Source organism: Typopeltis vanoorti, chromosome 21 (assembly GCF_054136105.1).
Source record: "Typopeltis vanoorti isolate ZY-2024b chromosome 21, IOZ_Tvanoo_1.0, whole genome shotgun sequence".
NCBI lineage: Eukaryota > Metazoa > Arthropoda > Arachnida > Uropygi > Thelyphonidae > Typopeltis > Typopeltis vanoorti.
The window spans coordinates 51,376,508-51,401,391 of NC_143569.1; the positions used below are offsets into that span (position 1 = coordinate 51,376,508).

General features: G+C 34.6%; 1 protein-coding gene across 3 annotated transcripts in view; it reads right to left on the minus strand.

Annotated features, from left to right (window-relative positions):
• The window catches only part of unk (RING finger protein unk), a 343,825-nt gene that overhangs the window by 27,029 nt on the left and 291,912 nt on the right, over positions 1–24,884 (minus strand). For all 3 annotated transcript variants that reach the window (XM_090411598.1, XM_090411597.1, XM_090411600.1), the window contains 2 exons: positions 14,598–14,867; positions 4,158–4,232 (listed from right to left, as the gene is read on the minus strand). In XM_090411598.1, coding sequence (XP_090267724.1) covers positions 4,158–4,232; positions 14,598–14,867 — 345 coding nt within the window. The remainder of the gene's footprint in view (positions 1–4,157; positions 4,233–14,597; positions 14,868–24,884) is intronic.

Sequence of the window (24,884 nt, forward strand, 5' to 3'; positions counted from 1 at the left end):
GATGTAAGGCTGAGTTATACATGATCTCCACTCATCATCATTAACTATAGTAGTACTAGACATGATATTCAAAAAGGAGATATTAAGTTTAGTTCTTTATGTATATTATACTTTTAAAAGAATGTGCTTCAGCTTTTCAACCAAATTAAATAATTGATGTAATAAATTTAGTATGAACCCTGAAAATATGCAGGAATATTAAAAACATTAACTGCATCATTCTCAGGGTTCACAGACAATTCATCATGGGAAAATTCATTGTGTGAACTATTGATCATGGAAAATATTTGCTGAAAATATTATTCGCTAGAAAATTGAAATAATATTGCATTGATACTGATATATGAAAAGTAAACACAATGAAAGATAAATTTCAGAAAATATAGTTTATTTTTATGTATTTATCTATTATTTATTTAATTTTAATTAGATTTGCATAATATTTTAATTCTTATACAATGAAAGTAATATTTTATTGATTGGCGAGTTTCCTAATTCCTGTTTCGTCTGAAAAAGTTGTAAATATTCTTTCTTAGATAACTACAGGTTCTGCTGATGGAATATTAATATTTACAAAACTGGAATGGGTTGGTTTAGGGAGAAAGGGAGCCATATTTAAGAATATTTATTCTGCGAACTGTTCACTGTTTTTCTGTGCATCATCATTACACACCCATCCAGATGTGATATATCATACACTCTCTATCTGAGCTAATTCAGAAGATGAGGTGTTTCAGTTAATGAATACACATGTATTTTGAATGACTCCACTTTTCCTACATAGGAAAGATATGTTGTACGTTATTGTTTACAGAGCTAGTTTAAGATCATAGGTGCACTTTTAGGTAATTATATTAAAGAAAATTATAATAAAATTACATCAATGCTATCATAATGATGTAAATCAGCATAAGCTAAATTGCCAGCTCCAGCTGCAATACATCTTTAGATTTTCCTCCAATTTTAGTATTTTCAGATGAAGAAATTCATCTCTCACATAATAACAATTACAAACATCCATGCCTATTGCGAGTTTCAAATCCACAGCTCATTGGTGGGAGAGGGTATGCTATCTAGTCAGTTGTTCATCATCGTGGTTTATTTACAATTTACAATTTGTAAATAGGGAAATGAAATAAATAAATAGGAATAAGAAAAAGTTAATTATTATACGTAGCTTTCCAGGCATCTCTGTTTTGAGCCATTTGAGGGGGAGGAGCGTATAAAACTAAGATGTCAAATTATGGAGAAGGAGGATGTCTCAGTTGATGTCTGCATTGGGTTTTAATCAAGGGTTTTTGGTTTGCCTCTTCTAAAATAGTGGAATTACGAATATGATCCTTACAAGAGTAATCGAGTAATAATCTTAAGCAAGTTGTATTGCTTTTTGGTAGAAATGTTCCACGTTTCTCCATGATATAAGAAGACAGCCTGAGAGGTTACATTGTAAAGCTTAATTAATCTCATTTCCAAGGTAATGAGAGATGGTTAAGATATTTCTTAGATTCCTATGTTGATTGAGAGCTTTATATTTTCTTAATATTAAGTCATTACAATATTACTTATATTTGAGCCTAAGTATTGGCAGTTTCTACTTTTTCTAAAAGGTTGGTTGTGTTCTATAATGATGGAACCTTGTAGTATATTTGTGAGTATTTTAGTTTTTATTTCAGTTAATTGTAATCCAAATATTTTTGCAGCTTGACATAGTTTGTCAAAGTGTTGTTGCATCTTGGCTAAAGATGAGTCTATTAATATTACATCATCTGCATAGCTGAGGTTGTTGGCCAGTTTAGTCATTTGTTAACGACATGACATTTCTGATTACAGTTTACTTTTTAATGGTTCACGCAAGAGAAGTAATTAATACATATTTCACTTTGGGAGCATTCATCTATATATACAGGGTGTTCGGGATAAATTTGACAGTTTCGTAAGGAAAAAGAAAATCTTCTTTGTATCTATTAAATTTAATGAATTGACAAAAAAACATTACAGGCAGAATTAATTACAATACTATCAACAAGATTTACTCAAAATAACCACCATTAGCATCGATCACAGCTTCAATTCTGCTTTGGAACCTCGAACAAGCTGATGCTACAGTCTCCCTGGGAAGGGCCGCAAAAACTGTTTTAATTTTATCCATTAACTGGGCTTTTGTATTACTGGAAGTGCGATTGGTGTCTTTTTCAACTGCGCCCCATACAAAATAATCCATGGGGTTAAGGTCTGGGGAGTTTGGAGGCCAAACATTTGGACTGGTGAAGTCGTAGAAATTTTCAGACAACCATTTTTGACTTTTCCCAGAGGTGTGGCAAGGGGCCGAATCCTGCTGCCATACATACGGCCTACCATTGGCTACCCTTGTTATCCAGGGCTTGACTACAGTTAGCAACTCCACGAACAAAGCCCGAATTCCAATGCCAGGGTTCTTCAACACCTGTTCCTGCAGATTTGCGAGGAATTCTGCTGTACGAACGCAATCAGATCGTCTGCTAGGGATCTTTCTTCTTGCTACATCCTCGTAGTCACCATTGCAAGTCTCTAGTTCATGCCTGATTGTTTTTACTGTATTCAGGGAGCATTGGGCAGCAGTCGTAATATCCTTATTTTGATGGCGGGCACGAATCATCATGATACAAGTTATTCTCTTCCATGATTCAGGTGGGTTCCAGCTATCCATCCTTTCTGACATCTTGTATATGAATGAAGAAGGGTCCAAACTTTTAAATGAAGAGAAGTGTGTGTTAATACATGTAACTTACGGAAAAATATAATTAATTATAAATATGTCAAATTTATCCCGAACACCCTGTATATATATATTTTTTTAGTAAAAATAGACTAATTATAAAATTTCTTAGTGTCAAAAAATACTAGTATTGGAGGAAAACGTAAAGCCTAGCATTGAAGCCACAGATGGCAATTTACTTATATTGATTTACATCATTATGATAGCATTTATGTAAAAAATTTTATTATAATTTTCTTTAATATAAATTACTCACAATTGCTATGATCTTAAACTAGCTCTGCAAACGATAGCAGCGTGCAAGGTTTCTTTACTGTGCAAGAAAACTGCAGTGATTTTCAAAATTCACATGTATTCAATAACTGAAACATATCACCTTCTGAATTAGTTCAGATAAAAAAATATAATCACACCTGGATGGATGACTAAATGAGCAGAACAGAAAAATAGTGAACTGTTAGAAGAATTATATTCTTAAATATTGTGCCCTTTCTCCCTAACCATCCTATCCCAGTTTTGTAATAATTAATATTCCATCTACAGAGCCAGTAATAAGAAAGAATATTAATAACTTTATACGGCATAAAAAATTTCACAATAAATATAATCGAAATAAATAATGCATAAAATATTTCTTCTTCCTTTATATATATATATATATATATATATATATATATATATATGGGAATGATGAAATAGGATTTCAAATTTTCTTGTGAAGAATTTTCTTGCAATGATTTTCTTCATGATGAAATTGTCTGGACACGCATTCTCAGTAATGTATCTATGTAGAACAGATTCATATTTCAGCTATTCAGGTGCAACATTGAAAGGTGCCAATTAAATTATAGAAATAGTTAATAAAATAAGTAAGGCTGTTATGGTAAGGAGCTAAGTAAATAAATTTATATGCAACAAAAACACCAAACTAGCAGTATATAAAATAATGTTATTTCAACATATGGATCTGAGAACTGGATCTACAATAATACAGTTGATCAAGACTAGAGATTGTAGATATGAGAGTTCTGTGAAAAACCATGGGAGTGAGCAGGTGGTATTAGGGACAGAACCATGTTAAACATGCTCAATTATGTAGTTACATTAACAGAATGGAAAATAGATCAGAGGAAGACCAGAATGTAGTTTAGTCAATGTGAAAACTAATGAAATAAGACCTGACAAATAACACGCCAGTGAAGTGTTGATCAGAAATTAATCATGAAATCTTTATTGTGCTAAACTGCAACAATATCTGCTACATCCCTTGCGGCTATATGTTTTAGATAATAAATTTTCTTAATTCATTAGTCAAATGGCAGATAAAGAAGAAAAGTTATTAAAATTTAGAATTAAAATGCATATTAAAATTTAGAATTGGTATTTTTATTTATTAATTTACCTCATCTCTTTCCTGCTGAGCCAACCTTTCCCTCCTTCCCGATTCTTCTGCTTCTCTTTTCCATGCTTCGCATGCCTGAGATTAAAAACACCATTATGTATGGATTTTCATACTGATAATTTTAACTCTACCACATAAACTGAATTTTATTCACATTAGGAAAGGTCTATTAAGTATGGTACCAGTACTGATGCTACTTTATGCAAATGATACGTGTTCAAGGTTTTGGTTTGTCTAGATCAGGGGTCTTCAACCTTTCAGATGGTATGGGCCGCATTAAAAATTTCAATGAAGCCCGTGGGCCAGTAAATATACTGTGGTATTTAGAATTGTAAAATGCTTTCCAGATTCACAAGGAACGCTGTGCATTTGATACGTTACATAAAATCCTATAAAAATAAACAAACTCAGCTTTACGAGCGTAGGTAGAAGTGGGTTCATGATAAGTAAATACAATCAATTCATCTTTTACAATGTCAATGGACAACTTGGCAATGTTTTTCCTTGACCAGCTTGCCAATGTTGGTAGTCGCTATGCGCAGAGTATTTTCGAGATGTTGTTCTGTAATCTGAGTTCTTGTCTGGGATTTCACATGCTTCATTCTGGAGAACTGCTCAAATAAGTATGTGCTTCCTAACAAAGCGCACATCTTTGTTAGGAATTTTGTTGCGTTTTAAATCAATTTGGAAACACAGTTCACTTTGTCCACATGAAGCTGTCCTTGAAGGTGATCGATATTGGACACATGCTTTGTCTCATAGTGTCGTTTTATATTGATACTTTTGATACTGACACTGACTCACGACGAATTAAACCCACTGGCTTATCGTCGATTGGCACAAAAAAGTACAAATTGGTGTAAATAATGAAATATTTTGTCATTAAAAACTCGACAAGAATTACTTGATTTACGCTTTTTACTCATAGACGTCACAGTGATGGAAGGTGAACCCAAAAAATGATCCAAAAATGGCCATGTAACAGTCATTATCCACTGAATATGTCTCACACTAATGAAAAAAGTCTGGCAATATAAAATCACAATAGGCTATGGCTGACAAGATGAACCTGCATGCGCTTATACACAAATATCGCACTGTTCACGACTGACTGACTGTGGATGAGCCCGCTTGTATTTATATGAAAATATAAAAAGTATCGAAACCCTTCGAGATGTATCTGAAAGGCACCAGATAGAGCACTCAAATGAACTACCTGCGACATTGGTACTAGTACTTAAGTACCGTTTGGTGCTGGTAGATTGCTGAAGAAGCATGTCTATTTAATATTTATTTTTATAGGATTTTATGTAAAGTATCAAATGCACAGTGTTTCTTGTAAATCTGGAAAGCATCTTACAATTCTAAATATCGCAGTATAACTTAGTGGCCTGCAGGCTTCATTGAAATTATTTTTTATTTAATCGCATTTTAATGTTAAGTAGTTATTTTTTTCAAAATGGTCCGTGGGCCACAGCAAAGAGCTTTGTGGGCCAGAGGTGGCCTGCGGGCCATGTGTTGAAGACCCCTGATCTAGATGCTTCAGAGGATGTGTATTTTTTTTTTTTATAATAATTATGAACAATGAAATCTTTTCTTTGTCATCAACAGTTTTTGTGTGACCTGCAGATTTGAGATTTTGCATAACAGGCCAATTTTTTACCTCCTCATTACTCCACAAGGAGTAAGAGTTTGAAACGTGCAGAATACTAATTCTGCAAGTTTCAACATGTCACTGCTCATTTACGTTTTGCTAGTTACTCAATTTATTTTGCTTGAACTTTGCATATATAATTTAAAGTATTTCTTAGGTGTTAGTAACTTATCCGTTTCATCTTAGAATGTCAGAGTAAATAAATATGTTATGAAAACAACAGTATTACATTTAATACCAACAATCCAAGACAATTAATAGCAAATATTTCTCAGTCTTCATACTTTTGAACAATTAAATATACTTGGTGCCATATGTTTGGAGAGAGAGAGGACAGGAGAAAATTGGTAGCGGCCACAGGAAGCGATTCAGTGAAATGTCTACTATAGATAATTTCCTTTAGATAGGATTGTGCCAATGTGGGTACTGGTCAGGACTTTTTTTTTTTTTTGGTAGTTTGTTATGGTCAGTGTTTTTATTCTTGCAGTGTTTGCTATAGTGAAAGCTGACCAATTTAACTAGTATGCATTTCTAATACTTAGTAAGAAATTAGCAAGCACTCATGCAAAGATAATTTCATTCTTTTTTGTGAAGAGGAATAAATTTTGTGTAAAGATTTTATGAGTAATATGAAACAATATACAGAGAAGTCTTGGTCATCATCAAATTCCTATCATGTACCTGCAAGGGGTGCACAGGATATGATAGTACTACATGAAAAAAATACATCACCACTAACTTCCTATCTACAATTTTCCTCCAAATCAGTCTGCTACCTGTCAAGACACCAAAATTATCAGATCTTATATTTCTGTCTTCTAAGGCACTTTTTACTGTATCACTACACCTATTACTTGGTCTTCTTCTGGGTCTCTTCCCTGCCAACCTGGCAAAGAACATTTGTTTTGCTAACAATGTCAAATTCTTTCCTAATATCCCTGTTTTTAATATGATACTGCCATTGATGCATTTAGTTCACACCTTATGGCATCATTCTAATCTTTCTCAGGACTCTCATGTCTGCAGTCTCCAGTCTACTGTCAAATGTTTCATTTCTAACCCAGCTCTCAGATCCATAATATACATCATCATCATCATCAAATTCCTGCCATGTACCCTCAAGGGGTGTACAGGATATGATAGTACTACATGAAAAATTTACATCATTACTAACTTCCTATTTACAATTTTCCTCCAAATCAGTCTTTTACATGTCAAGACTCCAACGTTACTAGATCTTACATTTCTATCATCTAAGGCACTTTGTACCGTATCAATCCACCTATATCTTGGTCTTTCTCTGGGTCGTTTTCCTGCCAACTTGGCAGAGAACACTTGTTTTGCAAATCTTTCCTCGCCCATTCTGTTTAAGTGACCATACCACCTGAGATTAGCTCTGCTAACGCATTCCTGGATGCTGACAATGTCAGGTTCTTTCCTAATATTCTCGTTTTTAATATGATATTGCCATTGATGCCATCTGTTCATGCCTCTAATCTTTCTCAGGACTCTCATATCTGTGGTCTCTAGTCTTTGGTCAAGTGTTTTACTTCTGACCCAGCTCTCAGATCCATAAGTGAAAACTGGTTTGAACACAGTCTTGTATACAATTAATTTAGTGTTCCGACTAATTTCTCTCTTATTCCATATGAATTTATTCAATTGACTACCTACCATACCAGCTTTGTTGATTCTGTTGTCTATTTCTATATTTAATTTACCATCTTCACTGAAAATCGTGCCTAAGTAGCTGAAATGTTTTATTTGTTCCACAGGTTTTCCATTTACAACACAGTTGACATTTTCAATGATTCTGCCTATTTTCATTGTCTTTGTCTTTTTATTGCTGACCTTCATACCATATCTACTACAACAGTTATTCAATTTAGTCAGAGAATCTTGCAGACTTGTAGCGGATTTATTTACATTGTCCGCATAAAGCAAAGAGCTGACATTAACATCTCCAATTTTGATATCATGTTTAATACCACTTTCCTTCATAATGTGATCCACATAGATAATGAACAACAGAGGGAATAATGTACATCCTTGTCTCACACCAGATTCAACATTAAACCATCTTCCTGTACTTCCTTCAATTCTAACTGCTGATTTACAACTCAAATAAAGACTTAAGTATTGCTTGATATAATGCCCCATTGACACCATATAACTGTAGCATATTGAATAGCTTCTCTCTTGGCACCTTGTCATATGCCCTTTCCAAATCGACAAAACTTATATACAGATCTTTGTTATATTCCCATGCTTTCTCGACTATTTGTCGTAAAGTGAAGATCTGATCCTGACAGCCTCTGTTTGACCTGAATCCAGCTTGTTTTTCACCAAGCTTTTCTTCCACAATTCTTCTCAACCGTTTATCAATTGTACTTGCATATATCTTACCAGGAACACTCAATAGAGATATACCCTTTTGGGAATTCGTCCCTCTGTCCAGGCATTCTGAACTATGCAGTGCAGCCACTGTAAGACTTTTATACCACCATACTTCAGCATTTCTGGTCGAATATCATCTACTCCTGCTGCCTTTCCACATTTCAAGCCTTTGATGGCTTTTTCTATTTCAAGTATGGATATGTATTCCTGACTGCATGCCTGGGTCAGTGTTTTTTTATCACTGTGCTGTCATCACTGCTTGTTTCATTTAGCAAATTTTCAAGGTAATTACTCCATACTTCCAGGATATCGTTTTCTCCCATTTTCATTTCACCTTTATCATCTATAACTCCTTTTACAGTACTCTTTTCTCCATTCCTAAGCTTCTTCAACAACCTCCAGATTATTTTACCACCTTCTTGATATTTATTTTCTATGTTCTTGCCAAAGTCCTCCCATGACTTTTGTTTAGCTAGTTTTATACACTGTTTAGCTTTCTTACATTTGTTTCTGTATTCTCTAAGAGCACAAGCTGACTTATTTGCCAGGAACTTTTGATATGCTTTCTTCTTTTCCTTCACTGCCTCTTTAACTTCCTGTGTCCACTAGGGAGTTCTGATTTTTTTTATCCTTGCAGACAACCTCACCACATGCCTCTATGGCAAAATCAATCAATGTTTTCTTCAGAGTTTGCCACTGAATCTCCAAGGTTTGATTCCTGTTCTCAAACTCTTTTCCTTCAATAATCTGTGCATTTTAGTCTACAGTTCACATGTGAGAGCTGCTCAAATTTTATTCGCTTTAAAACTTTCTTACATGTTATTCTTTTCAATATGAAATTCAGTTTTATCCTGCTCAAGACTAAATGGTGATCACTTCCAATTTCAAATCCTCTGTACACTCTGGTGTCCTGCAACAGGGAGAAAACATCACTATCAACAATAACATAGTCAATGAGACTTTTCTTATTCCTTGCCCCTTCTCTCCATGTGAATTTGTGCACATTTTTATGTTGGAACATGGTGTTAGTAATAACCAGTCCATGTCCTGAGCAGAAATCCAACAGGTATTTGCCATTATTATTAGCTTTGCTCTTTTCTCCAAATTTTCCCAAAACATTTTTGTATGTCTGACAATCACTTCCTACTCTGCTATTTAGATCCCCAACAAGGACCAACTTTTCCTTTTTCATTGTGTCAGTAGCTTTCTCTAGAGACTCAAAAAATTCCTCCACTTCTACCTTCTCTCTTATTCCATATAAATTTATTCAGTTGGTTTCCTACCAAACCAACTTTGTTGATTATGTTGTCTATTTCCATATTTAATTTACCATCTTTACTAAAAATCATGCCTAAGTAGCTGAAATGTTCACTTGTTCTTTAGGTTCTCCATTCACAATGCAGTTGATATTTTCAATGCTTTTGCCTATTTTCATTGTCTTTGTCTTGTTATTATTATTAGACATCTCCAAGGGAGTCCAAAGACTCATCGAGGAAAGTCCTGCTCTACAGTACTGTCTCCACTCAATCCACCAACTGACCTCAACTCCACCAATCCCATCTACTGCTAACCACCACCACTGGTATTTCCACAGACAATCACAAACATCCATGCCCACGGCAGGATTCGAACCCACAGACTTTTGGTTGGAGAGTGAATACGCTAACCACTCGACCAGCCAGGTTGGCCAAATTATTGCTGACCTTCATACCATATCTATTACAACAGTTATTCAATTTAGGCAGGGGATTTTGCAGACTTGTAGTGGATTTATTTAGAAGTATAACATCATCAACATAAAGCAAAGAATTGAGATTAAAATCTCCTTTTGATATCAGGTTTAATACCACTTTCCTTCATAATGTGACCCATATAGATAATGAATAACAGAGGGGATAATGTACATCCTTGTCTCACACCAGATTTAACATTAAACCATCTTCCTGTACTTCCTTCAATTCTAACTGCTGACTTACAACTCAACTAAAGACTAAGTATTGCTTGATATAATGCCCCATTGACACCATATAACTGTAGCATATTGAATAGCTTCTCTCTTGGCACCTTGTCATATGCCTTTTCCAGATCTACAAAACTTGAATACAGATCTTTGTTACATTCCTGTGATTTCTCAACTATTTGTCGTAAAGTGAAGATCTGATCCTGCCAGCTTCTATTTGACCTGAATCCAGCTTGTTCTTCACCAAGCATTTCTTCCACATCCTTCTCAATCATTTCTCAAGTATACTTGCATAAATCTTACCAGGAACACTCAGTAGAGAAATACCTCTAATTCTCACATTCAGTTTTATTTCCCTTTTTATATATGGGTACTATGAGAGCTCTACTCCAATCATCCGGAATTTTTTCCCCTGTCTAGGCCTTCTGAACTATGCAGTGCAGACACTGTAAGACTTTTATACTTCCATACTTCCAAGCAACAGATACTTGTGGCTTCTGAGTTAGGACGAACATAAATACAATAAAAAGGCTAACATGAACTATAACCTTACTAAAATACAGAACATGTAAGAACTGTTACAATATAAGTTAAAACAGAAACCATGTAGAGGATGGGATCTGGTGAAGGTTAGCTATAGTTTAGTGATGTGTGGAAAGATCTAATGAGCGATTTCCAAATATCACACAGAATCAACTCTTGATTCCTGTTGAGCATGCCTTGTGAACAAATGACTATAGTAGATTTTTATGTTGCAAGGTATCTACAGATGGCACTCTTATCCCATTCAATGTCATGATGTGTTTGGGAGAAATGAAAAAGCTAGGCCCCAAGCTGTCTTCTCTATCATTATTAACATCTCCAATAAGCTCTTTCTGTTTCATTTCCAAACTTTAGATGTCTGCCTTATGTAATAAAGGCCTCAAGAACATGGAATATTATAAACCCCAGGATATTTGTAGAAAGGATTGTGGTCTTTAGGTGAACAAAGTAAACCTCATGTAGTTAAGAGCTTGAATATCACTTTTATGTCATGAGATTTGAGGAGACTAGCAATCTTGAGAGAATGTCTGGATTTTGTTGTGCTGGAATAGAGACTTATTTTTCCTTAGTTTTTCTTCATCTCTTGTGATAGAGATTGCCCCCCCCCCCCCTTTTTTTTGAGTGTATGAATCATACGTAATTTTGGTGATATATGGTGCAATGAAGAGGAGTGTCAGTAACAACCAGTATGAGCAGGCTTGCAGTATACACTAAGAGAGAACTCTTAGTATATACTGCAAAACCTCCTTTGGTTTTTCTTTTTGAAAATTAAAACATCCAGAAAAGGTGGTTTTCCTTCATTTCCAAGTTCCAAAAAGAATTTTATTTTTAATTTTATTTTTGAAAGTAGCTGATAAATAAAAGAAAATTGCTCAGCTCAGCAGTACTGTATTTCCAGACGATAAAGATGCCATCTGTCATCCATCAAATCGAATGTAGATGCGAGGAAACCTTTTTCCAAGTTTTCAATGAGTAAGTTGGCACAAGGAGGAGATAGAGAGCTTCTCACTGCAACACCAAATAGCTGCTTGTCCTTTTTTTTTCTATTCTATCTGAAATAAGAGTGGACACAATGTCTAAAAAGTTGAGAGGTATCAGGAGGGAACAGTTCATCTAAGTTCCCTGTTTCATCTAGAAACATTGGTGAACAAAGATACAAGATCTAGATTAGATAGAGCATCTGATGGCAAGATGGAAATTTTCCATAGTTTTGCATCAAGTGTTGTGAGCTTTTAATGAAGGAGTCCATGTGTCTGATGTGGTTCTTTATAAGATTAGCAAGATGTTTTGATAACAGATAAGTAAGCGAACTAATGATATCTATGACCAGCCAAAGAGGAATGCTGACCTTGTGTACCTTGGGTGCTCAATATCGTCATGAAGTTAAAAGGTGCATTAATTTCAACTTTTTCTTTAGATCTATAGGCCAAGTGAACATGTTGCATAAAAGAATGCTGGTCTCTTCATGATTTGTATAGGCAGGGTAGCATAAGTGGAGGAATCTGAGAGCAAAAGTGAAATCTTAGACACATAATCAACTGTATCCACGGTGACAGTTGAGTTGCCCTTTTCAAGCTTTTAGTATTGAAATATCCCTGTTATTTTTTTTTTTAAATTTGAAAAAAAAATCTTTTTGACAAGGAGTTGATGTTGAGTTTTCTTACATAAAGCAGATATCTAGAAGTTTAGAAATTAGACAGAAAGAGCATATTGGAGATGTTAATAACAATAAAGAAGACAGCTCGGGCCTAGCTTTTCATTTCTCCGACACCCATAATACTGAATGGGATAAGTTGCCTTATATAAAGGACAACTTTCACAACATAAAAGAATCTACTATGGTCATCCATTCACAACACACACACACACACACACACACACACACACTAAACAGGAATCAAGGATTGATCCTATGTGTTATTTGGAAATATTTTTGCACGTCAGACTAACTTTTCAGCCAACTATCTTGTGCACATCACTGAACAATTGCTAACCTGTGCCAGCTTCCATGGTCTACATGGCTTCTGTTTCAATTTATATTGTAATGGTTCCTTTATGACTATGTGATAGATGACTCTGCATCATGTTAATGAGATAAAAAGTGCTGTTTTATACTGATATTATTTTTGCATTTCTACTAATCTGATTTTAGTAGAAATGCAAAAATTTTATCCTTTCCTTTCTAGGAGAAAGAAAACTACAGAGAAAAGCATCAAGAATGCCACAATATCAATTAAAATAATGTCTTTTTGACATTATTTTCTTTATTTGGTGAAGAAGTTGCACATTAAAAATAAAACCATTAGAGTAACAACAAACTACTTGAGTTTCATACACCCTCTTCCTTTTAGATAAAGAAACTGTTCTCACTGAAAAGAGCAATAGCAAAGGCACTAATGATGCAAAGAGAATTCAACATCAAACTCAGTACAGACATCACGCATATAGTTTCTGACGTATCACACAGATGGGCTGCAGCAATAAAGGTAAAAGGTGATTTAACGAAATAGTAAAGAAACAGCAAACATTTGGTTCATATAGTTTACTATTACATTCTATCCTCTCGTGTTATTGTATATTTAACATGTGGCACTGCTCACATAAAGTGTGATGAGCCACTTGGTTACATGTCATACACTATAATTTTTTGAATTTCTAATATCACACAACTGTCAATCTTTTTGACATTATTTTCTTTATTTGGTGAAGAAGTTGTACACTGAATATGAAACCATTAGAGAATTAGAGTAACAACAAACTACTTGAGTTCCATCTACTCTCTTCCTTTTATATAAAGGAACTGTTCTTACTGATCTCATATTCACAGTTTTGCTGATGACAGCACTCTATTCACATAATAAACCTTGCAGTGCTCAAACATCTTGAACATTGGAGCCACAATAGCCTTGTTACCCTCGATACTTCCAAAACACAGTTTTGCCTGTTTTCTTGTAAAGACCTTAGTTCACTTACTGTGATAATGCTTAACAGTCAAGACCAGATCTCTTCTTGGACTGACTCTTAGTTATTCTTGGCATAATTATATAACTTCTATAGCAACTTCAGCTTCCACAAAACTTAGCATCCTCTTCAACTCAAGGCATTATTACTTCTGTCCAGTAGCTTACTCTGTACAAATCTCAACTACACTTAACTTTGGAATACTACTCACAACTTTGGGACGACACACCTAAGACCTTCTAAAAATTCTTGATGTAATTCAGAAGAGCAATTGGGTTGAATGAGGACTCCCTACACTGTTTCTTCTAGAGATATTTCCATTGGCAATGTACTATTCTGCTTAACTAGCATCCATTATGCCCATCCCCCACCCAATTCTGCTAAGCCCATAGGAACTTGCTACTCCCAGTCTTTTATTCCATCTATCTCAACACTGTTGAACAGCCTTTCCCCTGAAATATTATTTCTCAAGGATTATAACCTCTGGCTCTTCAAGAAAAATATGAACAGATTACTTTGCTCTTGATCCTACCCTACACATGGCATTTCTGTGTTATAGGCATCTCATGCATGAAAGTGAACTTTTTATTCATTTATTTTTTTACTACTGAACATTAGTTTTTTTATGGCTGAATATCAGATGATATGTCTGAATATTACATACATACAATACATGTAATATTTATCTGCTAATAATTTGAGGTCTAAATCTCAAGTTTAATACCTACTTTACATTATTTTGGTGGGAAGCATCAAATATTTTAAAGTATTATGCAATCACATATTATAACCCCCTCCCCCCACCAACAAAGTAAATCATTATCGAAATAAGAATTTTCTAGTAAAGTTATTGTTCAGTATTGCATTATTCTACTAATAACTAATTAAAATACTGGAAGGAAAATACTGTAAATACTGCACTTACAGCTCTTGCTTGAGCCATACTGTCTTCCCATGATGCTAATTTTGCCCTATTTGAAGCTATTTCATCTCGTAACCTTTGTAATTCAGAGAGACTAGGTGCAGAGCTAAGAGAATTAAATGCCATTGACTGAACAAGGGACTGTGACTGTCCTATTCTGCTGCTAGGAGACATGTTCTGGGGTGCTGTGAAATCATACATTCCTGAACTAGGAAAGTGGCTGAATTTGGCATTAGAGAATGAACTAGAATGACCATAGAAAGCTGCTGCAGCCTAGAAGAAAAAATAAAAAAAAAAGTTTTCAGGTAACTATTTGTACATTTTTATGTAAAGTTACTTACATAAATAACATATTAAAAGAACACATACAGCCTTTCTCATACTGCTTTTTTAATAAGAATATTAGTGCATATTTTGATTAGTTTATTTAACAGTTTCAATTCACAACATAACAATAAGAAAATAATTAATATTTATTTGGCTTATTTGCTGATATTTTGCTGCTGTTATACTCGGCATATTCAGATCACAAATACAGTTTGTCATAGTATGTGAACAGCAATTTAACATTTTAAAATTTGTATTGGGCAACACATGGAATTACAGTCAAAACTGGTGCCATCTATTGTTAGATAAAGAAAGTCTCCCAGATTTTTGATAAATTGATAGCGCATATATATATATATATATATATATTTTTTTTATTTTGCAGAAAAATAAAAGTACAGGTAACCCCCGTATAATGCAATACTTATATAACACAGTCTACAAATTGGTAAATCTTGTTCAACACGGTTTCAATAAAAACAGAGTCTACAAATTTTAGTAACCTTTTATCTTTTCATATATTTTTCACCACGTAACTTAAAAATCAAATTTTATCTTTGTTAAATTTGCATCTGCATGTATCACGCATGTAGTTATAAGTAGCGAATTTATTTTAGGGGAAATACCCTTTTAGAATGCATGTACGTCAATTGTATAAAAATGTTTATTATTGAAAATTGTCTTCGTTTTCTGCCAGGAGAGCACATTAAAAATCACAAGTGTGCTAATCTTAAGCTGAGCACTTTATTTTCTGGTGAGTTACATACGATATGTAATGCTTTTTTATATAAAAAAATTATTTTTATAGTAATGGCCACTTAGAGGGCTTTTGCGATATGGTTGAAAATGAAATCAGTGAATTCATTTCATTTCAATGGAGAAATAATTTAAATTAGGAGGAACTGGTACAATTAATAGATGGCATCAAAGCAAATGGTGGGGAAAGTTCTGCTGAAGATTCTGATTGTGATGAATCCATTAAAGAATTCAGTTTAAAGAAATTAGCAGAAGTATTGGACTTGACAAGAAAGTTAGGAAATTATTTTACGGATAATGATCAACAGAGCGCTCTGGAAAATTCAGGAGACAATTGGATATTTGTTTACCTCCATATCATGAACTTAATAAAAACTTGCAGCATAGTGGTAAGCAAGGTCTTATTACTGACTTCTTGATAACTAAACCAGCAAGTATGCAATGAGAATTATCAAAATGATGTCCAAGAGATTTCAAGTGATGACGACATCCAGCCACTTGTAAATAAAGAACAGCTAAGAAATGTTCGTTTTGAAGACAGCGATGACGATTAAAATATGCACTTCATTTTATTTTGCCTAAAACATTTATGCATTATGAAGTTTATGTACAATTTGTAATTTTATAAGTTTAAACTATGTATTTGTTTCATAGTTTATATGTTTTCTTACCGTACATGAACTACCTGAAATAAATAAAAATATTGTTTATATAATTTAAAAAAAAAAAAAAAAAAAACTATTTAGGAACATAACCTACTTTTTCTATGTGATCCAAGTCTCGCATAACATGATTTACATAACACAGCATTTCTATTGAACCTAACATCTGTGTTATACGAGGGTTACCTGTATATACATTACAGATTTGCTGTGGGCATACTAGAACTAGCATAATACATGAAAAAAATAACAGCATATAGCTAATTTGAAAGAAGATACACTGCTTATTATGATTATGACATTAATTCCTTTTCAGTTACAAACTGAATTGTTTCCATAAAATTTTAATTGAGTATTGTGAGTCACCAAAATTGAAATTTGTGTTCTGATGATACCTGTTAAAAAATCAGCAAAATATTAGCATGTTCAATAAATAAATAAATTACTGGTTTTTCTTCTTCTGTTGTTGTTTATACAGTGAAGCACTGTTATGACCATCAATACCTAAACTTCTGTATATGTACTACTTATTATAGTCAACCCACACTTATAGCAAACAACAAACTATTTGTCCCTAGGAGTTTGCTATAGTACGATTCAACTGCATAATAAATTTTTTGCTTGTGTTTTATAGGCATCTATGTGTGAACTGACTGGAATACATACATTTACAAAAATTTATCAATGCCTTATATTCAGAACAAATGTCTGAAAAGTGAGATATAATTTTTTTTTTTTTTAACCTGGGCAGAGTTGAGGAGCATTTTCATCATACAATCTTTTCATAAGGAACCTACTCTTATGCATCTCTGTGCTCAGAATATTTCTGCAAGCTCAGACTACTAGGGTTCACCATACATGTGGTAATTTTTATGTTCCTCACAATGAAGAGAAGATCTTCTGGATGTGGTCAAGCAAGATAAAACAAAGAAGCATGGGGTTTAATAAACACAAAGGAAAGCTAATGGAAGAAGCTTGTTATTTTGTCATGCTACTTGCAAACTCAAAGGCCAATATCTTTATATGTTTAGATATACCCTTAACATAAGGAATGAATATATGCATTAACTTCTCTACAGAATGAAGAAGGAACTCTCTAGTTGCTTATAGCTTGTTTGATGAATGATTTGCTGAAGATAAGAAGGTGGAATTACATTGTTGTTCTCGAAGCAGCATGGCTCATTCAAGCACAGGGAATGAATGAGTTGCATGAAAGAATTCTGATAGTGCCAGATTTTTGACAAGAATGAGAGTGAAATTGAGCATGGATATGACCTAAGTTTTCTTTTCCTTAGTAAAACAGATAACAAAGAATAAGAAGGTCCAAAAAAGGAAATAGAATGATTAGTCTATTTCTAATGTCAACTGCATCCTAAGATAGATAGTATTAATATTAATGATACATTTCTGAAGTTTGAATACAGAATTTCCAAATACTAAAGCAATCATCTACATATCTCTATCCAACTAAAGATTTAAAATTCCTGTTACTCACCCCGTGAGTAACAGAAATTTTAATCAGTAATTTTAAATAGAAGAGACATACAAAAGCTGTATTTTAAAGGCTTCTATTTGCTTGTAATTTTTGTTTTCTGACAAGAAAACAAAAATTACTAGTTTTATTGTGTGTCTTTTTAAGAAATCAAAAATCTTTAAAAATTGACAAGAAAATTAGAGACAAAGTTCAGCAATTTTGTTTTTAAAATCCATAATGATCTTTATATGAGAAAGGGATTTGCTTATAAAGACAAACAATAATTCCTAAGAATTAAGTTGATACAACAGAATTTCCTCAATTGCATGTAAAAATGGTGGACTTTGGATCCTCCCACCAAAATAAGTTTCTTTATTTGTACGAGTATAGCAAGTAAGGACTGCTCTATAGTACTTCAGAAATCCAAATCTGTTAATGCACTTAGCTTTTATTTTTTTCCTACCAGCAGCAGCTTTCCATTGATGTGCACTTTCTAGAAATAGGCACTCTTTAAAGAAATCAGTGCACCAATAAAAACATAATAAAAAAAAATAACTGAACAGATAACACATGAATTTGCCAATGTTTTCAGAGCATTTTCAGTAAGAAATGACTGGAATACCATACATAACAGAAAAATCTATCAAAGCTGTATGAAATCAAGGAGATTCAGAATAGCAATAACGGTCAGAAAATGCTAATATTTGGAGATGTGACACACAAAAAACACACATAATTTTATATTGGGTTTTTATCCTTTATTCAAGTGTTAGCAAACAAAGTTTGTGCCTGAAGTACTTTCAGGACTGGGGCAACTCGTGGTAAAGTTTGTATAAGTTCTCGTCACTTGCCTTAGTGTCTCCCATAATGCAAACCACATCTCCTTGCAGACATGTATAATGTTATGCATTAAGGGAAGGGCCACTACCCCAGACCGGTTTCAACTTTATTGAGGTCTCATCAGTGGCAGCGAGATCCAGACGTGGTGATACTAAGGTGGAAGTAATGGAGAAGTCATTAACCAAGTATTTCCCAACGTTTTTTGGATCATGCTCCACCTCAATGGCTCAAAGATTTTGATGCCCCCCCCTCAGCATAATAGCCATCCAAGTTCGGAAAAAATATAATATAAATATGTACTTTAAATAAAAAAAGGAACATAGTTAAACTGTTTTTAATTTGACTTTCTTCAATGAATATAAATTTTATATTACACTTTGTATATTATAAAACATAAATCGAAACTAAACTCGGGAAAATAAAATCCAAGTTAATGCGATCCTTGAGCTTGATGTCTGCTGCAAAGAGTTTTTATTTTAGGTACTAATCCACTAGACATTGTCAGCATCCAGGAATGCGTTAGCAGAGCTAATCTCAGGTGGTATGGTCACTTAAACAGAATGGGCAAGGAAAGATTAGCAAAGCAAGTATTCTCTGCCAGTTTGGCAGGAAAACAACCCAGATGAAGACCAAGATATAGGTGGATTGATACAGTACAAAGTGACTTAGACGATAGAAATATAAGATCTGATAATGTTGGAGTATAATAAATTTAGTTTAATCCTTTATCCAAGTGTGAGCAAACAAAGTTTGCACCTGAAAATATTTTCAGGATTGGGGTAAGGTAGTACAACACCGGGAAACTCGTAGCAAAGCTGGACCAAGCGAACATCACTCCTATCTCAGTATCTCCCATAATGCAAAACACATCCCCTTGCAGATATGTATAATGTTATACATTAAGGGCCACTAACCCAGATAATGTTGGAGTCTTGACAAGTAACAGACTAATTTGGAGGAAAATTGTAGATAGGAAGTTAGTAATGATGTAAATTTTTCATGTAGTACTATCATATCCTGTAGACCTCCTTGAGGGTATATGTCAAGAATTTGATGATGATGATCTAGTCATTTTCAATCTCAAATCTCCATGGTTTGTGATATCCAGATGATTTCTTTCTATTTTTTTTTCAGTAGCAAGTCATTTACAGCACTAAAGCCACATTCAACTAAATATGACAACAGTATTTTTTTTTGCAAAACTAGTTGAATTTCAGTATTTTGTTTCTGTCTTGTCAGAAAGTCATGCCATTGTTCTTTTTATGTTGAATAAAGTTCTAATAAACTCATTATTTTGCTTTTCTGAGAGTTCTTCTTGATACTGTATTTATGTTGACAGCTGCACTAGTGATGCCAGCTTTTTTTCTCGGAAAGTCAGGGTTGCAATATCGACAATTTATTGCCGACAATGGTGAGTTTATTGAATATATCGGTGACAAATGCAACATCATTTTGTAATTGTCCCCCAAAAAATCTGTGGTTTGTACCTTTAGTGTAGTCATTTTTCTTTCCCAACTCGTTACCTCATTTCCACTATTTTATATTAAGATAGGCAATGAACAAAAGTGTCAGTATTTAAAAACAGTTATTTTAAAAACAAGGGATACAATTTATAGAAATGGGTTTAAAAAGGGATACACAAGTGGAAAAAAGGTTAGGAACAACTGCTCTAGACAATCCTTAACTATTTCCCCTGCACCACTAACCTCCATGGCATAGGATTTAAGCTTCTTCCTGAGCTTGTCATAATCCTGCCTTATAGTTTCACATGTCTCCCCCCCCCTTCTTGATAGAATATTCTTATGTTGTACAATCTCCCATGTCAACATCGCATGGTCACTTCCACCAATTGGAGGCAATGTGGTCACCTTGGTTATGGATAGCTCTTCTAATCTTATGACCAGGTCCAGTACTCTCACACCCCTAGTCCCCCCTTCATCACATGCTGCCTCAAGTAATTATATCTTCTTCTTCTTAGTCCACTGTAAGACATAGACACCCCCACCCCCAACTTCTTCCATTTTTTCTTCTCTTTTGTCTCTGACCACCATTTCACTCCTCTCTATGTCTGGATATCATTTCTCCATCTTTCTTTCTCAGTAACTTGATTTTCTTTGCTTCTTACTTCAGAAAGTCCTATTATAACCCAATCTATTTTTTTAATTATCTCTTAGTAAGTGTATAAATTCCATTTCCTTCCTACCATGTGATCTTTCTTCCTTTTAGTATATATCTCCATAGTTGAAGTCTCCCACAATAATCACTGAATCTGTACTCATTGTACTAATTTGCTGAAGCATGTCTTCCAGATCATCCATGGAACTCCATCATGGCCTAAAGAAATAACCAAATGTATATTTTGTTTTACTGGCCTTAATCTCATGCCAGACTGCTTCAAATGAACTGCCACCCTCCTGCCTATCTCCCATTCTTTTTGGCTGCAGTTCATTCGCTATCAGCAGCATACCCTCCCCCTCCATCCTGTTTACTCTATCCTCCATAAAAATACTATCATCATCAAATTCCTGCCATGTACCCTCAAGGGGTGTACAGGATATGTACACCCCTTGAGGGGTGTACATATCCTGTACACCCCTGAAATGAAAAAAACATGAAAAAAAATTACATCATTACTAACTTCCTATCTACAATTTTCCTCCAAATCACACTGTTACTTGTCAAGACTCCAACATAATCAGATCTTATATTTCTATTGTCTAAGGCACTTTGTACCGTATCAATCCACCTATATCTTGGTCTTCCCCTGGGTCGTTTTCCTGCCAACCTGGCAGAGAACAATTGTTTTGCTAAACTTTCCTCGCCCATTCTATTTAAGTGGCCATATCACCTGAGATTAGCTCTGCTAACGCATTCCTGAATGCTGACAATGTCAAGTTCTTTCCTAATATCCTTGTTTTTAAAATGATATTGCCATTGATGCCATCTGTTCACACCTATAATCTTTCTCAGGACTCTCATATCCGCAGTCTCTAGTCTTTGGTCAAGTGTTTTACTTCTGACCCAGCTCTCAGATCCATAAGTTAAAACTAGCTTGAACATTGTCTTGTATACAGTGTTCAAGCTAAATTAGTGTTCCGACTAATTTATCTCTTATTCCATATGAATTTATTCAATTGACTTCCCACCATACCAGCTTTGCTGATTCTGTTGTCTATTTCTATATTTAATTTACCATCTTCACTAAAAATCGTGCCTAAGTAGCTGAAATGTTTTACTTGTTTCACAGGTTCTCCATTCACAACACAGTTGACATTTTCAATGATTCTGCCTATTTTCATTGTCTTTGTCTTTTTATTGCTGACCTTCATACCATATCTATTACAACAGTTATTCAATTTAGTCAGAGAATCTTGCAGACTTGTAGCGGATTTATTTAGAGGTATAACATCATCCGCATAAAGCAAAGAGCTGACATTAACATCTCCAATTTTGATATCTCGTTTAGTACCACTTTCCTTTATAATGTGATCCATATAGATAATGAATAACAGAGGGGATAATGTACCTCCTTGTCTAACATTAAATCACATTGATGTACTTCCTTCAATTCTAACTGCTGACTTACAACTCAAATAAAGACTAAGTATTGCTTGATATAATGCCCCATTGACACCATATAACTGCAGTGTATTGAAGAGCTTCTCTCTTGGCACCTTGTCACATGCCTTTTCCAAATCGACAAAACTTAAATACAGATCTTTGTTATATTCCCATGCTTTCTCGACTATTTGTCGTAAAGTGAAAATCTGATTCTGACACCCTCTATTTGGCCTGAATCCAGCTTGTTCTTCACCAAGCTTTTCTTCCACAATTTTTCTCAACCGTTTCTCAAGTATACTTGCATAGGTCTTGCCAGGAACACTCAGTAGGGAAATACTTCTGTAATTCTCACATTCAGTTTTATTTCCCTTTTTATATATAGGTACTATTAGAGCTCTACTTCAATCATCGGGAATTCGTCCCTCTGTCCAGGCTTTCTGAACTATGCAGTGCAGCCACTGTAACTTTTATACCACCATACTTCAGCATTTCTGGTCGAATATCATCTACTCCTGCTGCCTTTCCACATTTCAAGCCTTTGATGGCTTTTTCTATTTCAAGTATGGATATGTATTCCTGACTGCATGCCTGGGTCAGTGTTTTTTTATCACTGTGCTGTCATCACTGCTTGTTTCATTTAGCAAATTTTCAAGGTAATTACTCCATACTTCCAGGATATCGTTTTCTCCCATTTTCATTTCACCTTTATCATCTATAACTCCTTTTACAGTACTCTTTTCTCCATTCCTAAGCTTCTTCAACAACCTCCAGATTATTTTACCACCTTCTTGATATTTATTTTCTATGTTGTTGCCAAAGTCCTCCCATGACTTTTGTTTAGCTAGTTTTATACACTGTTTAGCTTTCTTACATTTGTTTCTGTATTCTCTAAGAGCACAAGCTGACTTATTTGCCAGGAACTTTTGATATGCTTTCTTCTTTTCCTTCACTGCCTCTTTAACTTCCTGTGTCCACTAGGGAGTTCTGATTTTTTTTATCCTTGCAGACAACCTCACCACATGCCTCTCTGGCAAAATCAATCAATGTTTTCTTCAGAGTTTGCCACTGAATCTCCAAGGTTTGATTCCTGTTCTCAAACTCTTTCATTTTTTCTTCAATAATCTTTGCATATTTTAGTCTACAGTTCACACCTGAGAGCTGCTCAACTTTTATTCGCTTTAAAACTTTCTTACATGTTATTCTTTTCAATATGAAATTCAATTTTATCCTGCTCAAGACTAAATAGTGATCACTTTCAATTTCAAATCCTCTGTACACTCTGGTGTCCTGCACCAGGGAGAAAACATCACTATCAACAATAACATAGTCAATGAGACTTTTCTTATTCCTAGCCTCTTCTCTCCATGTGAATTTGTGCACATTTTTATGTTGGAACATGGTGTTAGTAATAACCAGTCCATGTCCTGAGCAGAAATCCAACAGATATTTGCCATTATTATTAGCTTTGCTCTTTTCTCCAAATTTTCCCAAAATATTTTTGTATGTCTCACAATCATTTCCTACTCTGCTATTTAGATCCCCAACAAGGATCAACTTTTCATTTTCATTGTGTCAGTTGCTTTTTCTAAAGCCTCAAAAAATTCCTCCACTTCTACCTTAGTAGAACCTTCTGTGGGACCATAGGCACAAATAAGTCTCATTGTCCAGTTCCCCATTCTCATATTTGCCCACATTACTCTACTTGAGACTGACTGCCATTCAAGAAGATTAGCCTCGTATTTTGTGTTGAATACTATGGCTACTCCTTCTTTTCCTTGATTGTCATTGCCTGAATATATCATTTTGTATTTATTGTTCAGAAAGATCTCACCAGTTTTGGTCTTTTTTGTTTCAGTCACCCCTATTATGTCGATCTGGTACTTATCTAATTCCTCAGCTAGCTCCATTTCTTTTTCATTCAGGCTTCTTATGTTGATAGTATACCGATCTTTAACTCTGGTGATGTTGAGTTGGGGTTTGTTTTCAGATTTGTTCCAGTAGCTGACTTTTCGCTGTTCGCCCTGGTTCCCTGGTGAAAACAACAGGGGCCTTGTTTACCGGGCAACGCCCCAACCGGCATGAAATTTTGTCATGTTGTACCATCATTTTTTTATTTTGGTTTAACCAATAAGAATACAATTTGGTCAGCTAAATCCCAAATTGCCATGAAAATACTAAACCATTCAAATTCTATCCCTGTAAATACATCATCTGCTGTTAGCCAAGTCTCATTAATGCCTATAACTTTTCGCGAGGTTGCACTAACCAATGCCATAAACTCCTCCCTCTTGTTCCCGATACTTCTGGTATCAGTATATAGAAACTATGGTATCCTTTTAGGCCCTCACCCACCTTACTTCCTGAATTGACTACCTTATTCAATATTTTTGCTTGAGAAACTAGATTCCTCACTTGGTCATTCTCACACTCACTTTGTCTGCTTCCACTCTAATTGCTTAAGTTTTCCTGAATTTGCATTTTCAGCATGCTCTGTGAACAAAGCTCTCTTTAGACATCTAACACCAAAACCATTTATCATTTATAGATGAAGTCCATCAGCATCATACAAATCCTTTTTACTGTCAAACACAGACCACAGATCCCACATCATTCCTTCTGCACAACCTATATTACTCATTAGCTAGCAATGCCCTCCTCCTTGGTTTGCCT